This window comes from Melospiza georgiana, chromosome 1 (assembly GCF_028018845.1).
Source record: "Melospiza georgiana isolate bMelGeo1 chromosome 1, bMelGeo1.pri, whole genome shotgun sequence".
Classification (NCBI taxonomy): Eukaryota; Metazoa; Chordata; class Aves; order Passeriformes; family Passerellidae; genus Melospiza; species Melospiza georgiana.
In genome coordinates, this window is record NC_080430.1 from 94,841,649 (window position 1) to 94,850,521 (window position 8,873).

Consider the following 8,873-nt stretch of genomic DNA (forward strand, 5'->3'; position numbering starts at 1 on the left):
ACACCAGTTCTATATGAAGAGCTCTCATGGTAAAAACAGGTGATGTAGCCCCATAGGTACTGGTTTGTATCTTGGAACTCAGGCAAGAGGATAAACATGGTGCAGGAAAAGATGCAGGTAGAGCCTTCTGTGGCTGTGAATATTGGCATCAGTGGATTTTGAGATTCAGATTTTGTTTACAGCTGGCAAACCCAGTAAATATTGAACCTAATTCACAATACAGTTATTACTGTTTTTACACTAATCCAAGGTAACAGCAGACAGAATAAATGAATATTCTGAGTATTTCTTTAGTGAGTGTGAACACCTGAGATGTTTTTGTGCTATTCCTGCGAGGTGAGGCCATGAATAAGGAGGCAGCCAAGGTGCAAACAAACCAACCGCAGGGTGCATTTTGCCAGTATTATGAGAATGCCTTAATTTCATAACCATGAGCCTAATTTTGTAACAGATGAACAGTGACCTTGCTTTTTTGTACCATGTATTTTAAAAGCCACAATTAATTTACTGTCTTTTGCAGCATTTCCTTAACAAATTTCCATGTATTGTCCATTATTTTCAGTAATAAAAATATTTTGGAGAATTTCCAACATAGAGCTATACTAATTATAGGAACTATCTCATTTTTATTGGTGGTGTGCCTTGAAGATACAGCTCTTTTTTTTCCATACAACAGTTCAACAAAAATGCCCACTTCAGGATATATGTATGTTCACTCTTACTAATATGAACAATATTGTGTGAAAAAATATTCAGCTGTATAAACTTGCTGAAATCTTTATTAATATTTCAAACATCATCTTGTTAAAAGAAACTGCATTTTGGCTCCACACAGCAGAGGACAAAGCTATTTGAGAAGGTGATTCATTTAATTAGAAAGTTGCTCTAAAGAATACTTTTTTTTCATACCAGTGTTAGCATGTTTAAGAGTACTTGACTGCAGCTTTCTGTTGCTACACTAAGTGTGTAATTTTATTAGATCTCACTGAGGAGGGATAAACCTTCAAGCAATATTTATGCATACAATGAAAGGCACCACGCCTTTTAGAAATGCAACTGTTGCTCCAGTGGAACATCTGAATAATGAATTATTTATGAAAGCAAGGAGGATGGGAGGGGAGCCCTGCTTCAAAGTTATGTCTGTTTCTTTCTGTATGTTTATGTGATTATTTTCCTATGTTAAAATTCAGGTAAGTTTTACATCAGAACCACTTTTAGAGCCTACTAACTTTTACTTGAAAATCTTGGTTTTAAATTTGAATAAATGTTTCTTCAGATACATTTAAGATGTTTAGAACCCAATCCCTGCTGGTCTTTGGAGACAAGCTCTATTAACATATAATCTCTGCTCTGCAACTACATACCTGTTTTGTGCGTGCAACATGCAATCTAGAGAAATACTGTTTCTCTAAAGCAATCCTCCCAGACTTGTATTTTGAGTATTCTAGTGAGTTACACTGGCAATAGTGCAGCAGAGATAAAACTTGTTCAGAGGAATACATCAATTTATGATTAACACCTGCTAGGTGGGTAAATACTGTCCAGTGAAATGCAAGACCACAACAGGGGTTAGCCAGCTATTAGTTTATTGACAATACAAATTGCAATCAGCATGGGAAGCCTCAGTATCCACACAGAGTTGTGAAGGAAAAGCAATCTGGTCAGGTACCTGACTGAAGTTCAGTCCAGGGTCATCCCTCCCCAACTTAGATACTTGTTCCTTTTGACAGCAGGTTTTATACATCTATCTCTCTCTCTATATAAATTTATTTCACGTCCACCTGGTTACACATCAAACAATACAATGATGCAATAATTAAAAGTTTGGGTCACTGGGACCTGAGGATCATCAGTGGGGTAGGATGTTTGCTTTATGAACTAGGACTACATCACATGGCTTGAGCCATGTCCTTGATTCCTGGACGACCTTCCAAGTCCTGCCCCTGCAACAAGTAAATCCCAATGTGGTGCATTTCTCTGTACAAACTGCAGGGACCAGGCTTATACCTTGGAATAGATGTGAAACCTAATGCATAGTTTTTCTTTCAACTCAATCAGCACATTATGAAAAAAGACAAATAAACCCTCTGCTTGCAATATAGCTATTTACATGTGCAGCAGCACAGATATTTATGTGTTAAAAAACTTATATACAATAGTATGTTTCCTATTATTTCCATATTAAAAAAAAAGTAATGCAAAAATATTCTTAAATTCCTTCCCCAAAATAATCTGGAAACTTACATGGTCTTTTAGGAAGGCTTTTGAAATAATGTGCACAAACAAAGATTACCTGAAAATATTGCCTGAAGGAAGACAATGAGAATCAGAATGGCAATATGCCATCAATAGTGCTTAGAAAATGCAGTTGTTCTGAGGTTGGCATTCCTTTTGTTCACTTGGCTCTCTCTATTCTGGCTGATTCATATCAATCCCAAAGCAAAAATCATCAATAATGTGCTTCATTAAGACATGGAAAATAGTCTTCAGTCTTGAAGAGGACTGGAGGTTCATAGAGCGTCTGCTGCTGTCGTGAGGAGGACGATTTCTGCAAATTAGAGAAATTTATTTTTCACCTTTTTCATAAAGCAGTTTAAAGCAAAGCCTGCAGAGCTAAAATGCAAAACAAGAAAAGTTTTAAGGCATATTACTTAGTTGGATGAATTCTTAATCATAGCTCAGATGAGCCTGGCATGTTCCTAAAGTTAGTGAAGAAACGCAGCCTTTGACCATTCCAGCACCTCAAAGGACCCAGTCCTGGAACGTGTATGATATGCCAGCACTGCAGGAGCCAAACTGCACCATCCAGCTGATGGGAGAGTCATTGTAACCTTCACCCTTTCCAAGCCATACACCTTTACCTTTTCTGCTCCAGCCTTCAAATTCTCCTCAGTCACTTCTTTTGAGTCAGCTCTGGGCCTGGGTTCTCATTTAGTTACTCAAAAAGTCTTCCTATGGAAACACACCTGGCAAATGATTCTTTCAAGAAGGTTGCTGCTCCTGCTGAGCTTCTTCATATGATACAGTGTTAAAAATAATTTGGTAGTGGACTGGAAAAGAGCTGTTACACTGTTTTTCAGGGAAGGTGTACATGTTTCTTTTACATATTAGCTGTACAATGTTTTGCTGTATCCAATGGCTCATTGAAAGACAAGGACCACTAGTGACTACTGTGTCAGCCTTGCTGCAACACCATGCAGACACAGGGTATGTTTTCAATGCCTGGCATTAAATAGAATGCTTGAAATCAAGATCTCACTCATTAAATGTTCTTTTCAACTAATAAAAATATTTTGATCAACTGTTTCGTAGAGCCCTGTCAGTTTGGAATGAGGAACTTTGTCTTCACCAATAATAAAGTTAGAAGTACACCAAATATCATTGTTTGATAGCCTTGGAGTTTAGAACGGTGTTACAGCACCAAAATGAAGATATAAGTAACCAAGCCTACAAAACAAAGTGGAAATTTCTCAATATTCAGTTGAGCTGTATACTTGTACTCCATATGAAGTAAGTACACATTCTCCTGCTATACACAAAATTGCTGATAAATTAAATTATGTCTTTAACTTTACAATACCATTAATTTCTCTAAGCTTGTTTTGTCATTCAAGTTGCAATGAAATTAAAAATATAAACAAAGATCTGATCTATAAACAGTGTATATTATCAGTGTTCTCTGTACCACAAATTTTGCCAAATGTAAAAGCAACCTTCAAAATCAAAGTTCTGATTTTTAAAATACTTTCCTACTCTGTACTGTCCTACCACATAACAATCTGCAAGCATGGGAAACTAAGGTCACAGGTACTCTGTAACTCCTGACATAGATTTAAGAGGTGCTGTATTTGCCTCTGTGCAAGAAAGGAGTAATTTCAATCCAGTGAGGAAACTTATAGGCAGGCACAGTACCCACAATTGCCTAAGTACACATTTAGGATCAGTTATTTTTGCAGCTGCTTAGCAGACATTTTTACCTTTTGAGAGTCTACATTCTTAGTGATATTAGAAGCCTTATAGTACTGTTCTTTACACTGCCTGGTATTCACAAGGGAGGAACTTTGGGCAAAATCTGAAAGGGAGATTATAAATACACATCTTGAGAAATAAAAAATTCAGCCTTTGTGTAAAGAAACAGATACATTTAAATGGGAAGAGAATGAGGGTAAATTAAAACTAGCAGTAAAATGTGAACTACAGCTACAGCGAAAATCATGACATCAGAATAACCTTCTTTTCCAAACATGTATTTTACCATTGATGTATTGAGCTAGTTAAATACCAGGCAAGTGGAGTAATCTCTACAGGCATCTTCATTCACCTATGCTTGTGTTTACAAGTGGAAGTAGGTATCTTACTATGCAATACCCAGAATCACTTTGGAACAGTAACCTGCCTTTCAGTGAATCAAATAATGCCAGTAAGTTCTGAGTGTTATTTTGCTGCTATCCATAATCAAACTAAGAAACCACTGGAGATGCCAGGTTCACCCTCCTGACACTTTCAAAGGTTTTCTACCTTTTAAATTGTGGAAAAAGTGCTAATTTGACAAAGTGCTCCCATACAACTAAAAAAGTACTTTCTTTGAACTAGCAAACTTTTCAAGTGAAGACTGTAATTCCTTGGTTAGTAACTGCTTATAAACAAAAATGGAATATACTGTTGAGTATTCTTCAAGGCAACTTGTGCAGGTTTTTTGTTTCTAACTGGCCCATAAAGTGCAACTTTGTGTTGTTGATTTTAGGGTTTTTTTTTTTAAAGAAATAAACTACAGAACTCCTAAACTTAAACACTAAGGAAAATGAAGAAATGAGATGAGAAACCAACTTACTTAAAGACTGCACAGTAAACAGCAGTGAAGAACAAGTTCCTTGAATTGAGCCTTAACAAGACAACACAAGTTCTTTTTATATGTAGTTTCCTCTGCTGCCATATATGCTTGGAAGATGTAGGAACAAAAATACCTCAAAAAGCCACAACCTTCTTCCTCTCCCCTTCTACAAAGCTATTTTTTCATCATTCTTACCAGAACACAGAAAACTGAGTTAGTACAGTATGGATACACTAAAAGATAAAACAATCTGTGAGCTGACAAGATGCAAAAGAGTAGAACTTACAAATGGTGTACTGCCAGGTGATGTCAAGAAACATCAGGAATTCAGGTGACTTTTTTTTAACCAAAAGATTATTTTAAACCCGAGGCACAATGCCAGTTCAGTGTTAGGTAAGGCATCTCTGAAATATACCAGAGAGTGTTTCAAGCCTTTTGTAAAGGAACAGTCCACAAGGAAAGATGGAGAAAACTGCATCCTTAGAAAGCTACCAAGGTGGTAACATGATTATCCAACTGTGTGAACTGAATACAAATATAACCTTTATTTTAAAAATACTGTGCAGATTAGCATTAATTTTCTTTTAGGTAACATTTGTGCAGTGGTGTTATCCATGCAGAAGGATCCTTTAGCAGTGTTGCCTGTACTTGCTTTGCATACCACCAGAGATCAGGGGTGCTTCAGTATAAAGGCTTGTGCATTATGTGCCTGTTTGTGTCCTTCACATTCATTTCTTTGTGTGCTCAGCCTTGTTTTGCAATGCTACACAAATTAAGAAATTAAATTTTTAAGTTTGGTTGCTTCCATTTTTTTTAAAGAAGCCTGAGAACTCTGTATAAACCTTAATAAAGTATATTAAAAATGTACAGCTACATTCATATACATGTGCAACAAACATTATTATTTTAATCATCTGCTCTAGTAAGGAGAGCAACTAAGCTGGTCACATGGCAGCAAAACTTTACTTACATTAAGGAAGGATGGCATGCTGATTGTGTGCAAGAGCTTCTTGAAGGTGCTGGGAAAAGCTCCAAGGTCTGTTTCTGCCTTTGTGACCCGTTCTTCCAGTCCAGCTACACTATTCCCAATCATTTTCACAAAAGCCTGGTGTAAAAAAAAAAACAACAAAATAAATATGACACTTTCCCTAACAACATAAAACAGAATTACGTATTGCAAAAGAGTGGTGAAAGATCCATTGCTTAAATGAATTGTCAAAAACTTCATGCTCAATTTCCCTTCTGCCTGTAAGTCCATTTTAATGCTAGAAATTACTTGAGATACTTAAAAGGCTGAAAACCAGGTTAAATCTAATAAAATAATCTTCCTTTTCCAATTTATCTTTCAAATAACTAATTTGGATTTTTCAGAATCTAGGCTTCTACCTGCCTTTCTACTATCAAAAGAAAAACCAAGGATCTAAAACACAGTCTTGAAATTTTATTAGGGAGCAAGAGTTCTCTCATTCTATTTGTTTCTGAAACTTTGAAAGCTAACACAAAAAATTGCCTTGCTTCAAACAGTCAACGAACAGTTTTATTTTTTTTTAAATATGTTACAAAAAGATCTAAAACACATCTGGAATTCCCACAGTCCCCAGAAATTCTTCATAAATGTAGTCCTCTTTATTAACCCTGAAGTACTGAACCCAGCATAGACATGGAGAGCACAACTCACCTGAGCTCACTCCACATGTGTGCACATACACACACAAATATGCAGACATTGATTTTTCCTTTGGTTAGGAAACAAAATGCATCTAAAAGACAGCAAATACATACCTCTAGTTTGTCAATCTTCCTATATATCTGCCTCATTTCTGTAGCTTTTGTGTAAATTTCAGGTATACTTTCATTGACAACTTGAGAGGAATCACTTCTAATCTTAAGAATGCAAAGAAATAATACAAAAATCAATGAATGAAACAAAATATTTAGTAGATTTTATTCTGGAAACTAGAACTGTACTCCAATCAACAGCCTACAATTTAGAGTTTAAAAATACTGGAATAAATTAGTATAAAAACACTAGATTAAATTCAATACACTATAGAGCATTAAAATCAGTACACTACACAACTTTTTGTATAGTTTCTTCTTCAAATGCTGAACAAAATTTATTTTGCAGAGACTAATATTTAGCTTTATACTTATATTAAAAGTAGGCTAATACAATCTCTTCTGAAGTGAGATGGAACATTTTCTAAGACACACTAAAGAAAGAAACATACTAAGCTAAAATTTTGTCTTAAGTTTTACCACCTGTACTTTTCCTCGGGTTTGTTACAAAAGTTTTAGCTTACTGGTATTAAATAAACCTCAAATCTACCACAGAATTGTGCAGGAAAACCATATGTGCTACACTTTAAAAGGCAGCCTACCTACCAGTGCCAGCTTACAGAAACTTTCCATTCAGTTCACCCATCTAACCCCATGAGAAAAGTGAAAACAAAGCTGCCTTTCTGAAAGGAGGGTCCCCTAAAGACAAATCTAGCTTTGGAGGCTTGGCAACTTGGATTAGATACTTTCATTATAAACCCAACAAAGGATGTCTTTGTGTATTTCCAAGAATAAGCAGAATATCATAGTGTTCTTTTAAACAAGAATACTAATACAACTACACAAATATCCCGTTAGAAAAAATTTCTTCACTGAAAGGGTAGTCAAGCATTTAAGCCTGACAAGGGAAGTGGTGAAGGTATTTAGGCTGCCCAGGGAAGTGGTGAAGGTATTTAAAAGATGTGGCAGTTTGGGACATGGTTTAGGGGTGAATATGGCAGTGCTGGGTTAATGGCTGGATTTGATGATTTTAGAGGTCTTTTCCCTACTAAGTTCTATATGATTCTATGATTATATAGCTATATGGAGACATTTTGCTCTGACATGAAAGCTTGGTAGTTTTCACCCATGAGTTACCTGATTACCAAAATAAGTCATCTGATTATCAAATGTGTTTTCATTCTGGAACATGCATAGACTAAAGGCTTTTTTCTCTGTGTGTCTTACTTACAAACACCAATTCAACTGTGTTTAATCTGACTTTGAAAACACAACCACATCCAACTTATACATACCATATCCAGCATTCCTACGAATTCATCCACCCTTGTCAGTAAGTCTTCTAGACTCTTGTCTAAGCTTTCTATCTGCAAAACAGAGGTCACTTAAAGCGCTTGAAAACATACACAGACACACATTCACGAAACCCTGGCCAGCCTCACAAACAAGACCACATCGGTCAGACTACAGCGAGTCCCACAGGAATCCCACAGGCTTTTCCCTCTCCCGGCTTCGTTCAGCGCAAGGGACGCGACCCCCGCTAGGTCCTGTGCTGCACAGCCCCAGCCCAGGAGCGTGTCCAGCTCCAGAGGGCTGCGCTCCCATTGAGGGCAGCCCTTCCCTGAGCCGGGAGCTGTGCGGGAGCCCCCGGCCCGGCCCTCGCCCACCTGCTCGCTGAAGAGGCTGCGGTCGGCGAGCAGGTACGCGGAGTAGGCGGCGGCGGTGGCGCTGAGCGACGCCTCCGAGGCATCTTCGTCCTCCGCCTCCCCGAGGCCGGAGGCCCTGCTTTGGCTCTGGGACACGTTCCCGCTGTCCGCGCCGGGGCAGGTGTCCGGCAGCTCAGCTCCAGCCCGCACACCCGCGCCGGCAGCCGCCGCCATCCCACGTCCCGCTCCCACCGCGATGCACCGCCCCTCACATGACCGGGCGGGCCGGCGCAGCCGCGCTGCCGGCAGGCGGGACGGGAGCGGCCCGGCCCCCGCGCCCCGGCGCTGCGTACGGAGCGTACGTACATAGGGAGCGCGCTTATGGCCGGTGCCTGCGCTGGGAATCGCGCTTGGATGGAGGAAACTCAGGCTTCGCCGCCTCTGAGCCGCCCCTGCCAGGCGCTGGGACAAGAGCGGGGCTCCGTCTGCAGGAGCGTTTGTGGAGGATGTGGCCTTTAGCGTGCCGCTGCTCCCTCAGCCCTCCCTCAGAGCCCCCTTCGGCAGTTCAGTCCCACACCCGAGGGGGCCCCGGCCCGCGAAACCCGAGCGGCTCAGCC

The 8,873-nt window shown here is 39.3% G+C and overlaps 1 protein-coding gene across 1 annotated transcript; it reads right to left on the reverse strand.

Annotated features, from left to right (window-relative positions):
- Nucleotides 1–1,569: 1,569 nt before the first annotated feature.
- Nucleotides 1,570–8,520, reverse strand: BLOC1S4 (biogenesis of lysosomal organelles complex 1 subunit 4). The gene is made up of 5 exons (XM_058025723.1): nt 8,278–8,520; nt 7,906–7,977; nt 6,614–6,715; nt 5,802–5,936; nt 1,570–2,548 (listed from the first exon to the last, which is right to left on the reverse strand). Exons 1-5 carry the CDS (start codon nt 8,488–8,490, stop codon nt 2,450–2,452), a joined length of 621 nt encoding a protein of 206 aa, XP_057881706.1. The 5' UTR covers nt 8,491–8,520; the 3' UTR covers nt 1,570–2,449.
- Between the last annotated feature and the right edge of the window lie 353 nt (nt 8,521–8,873).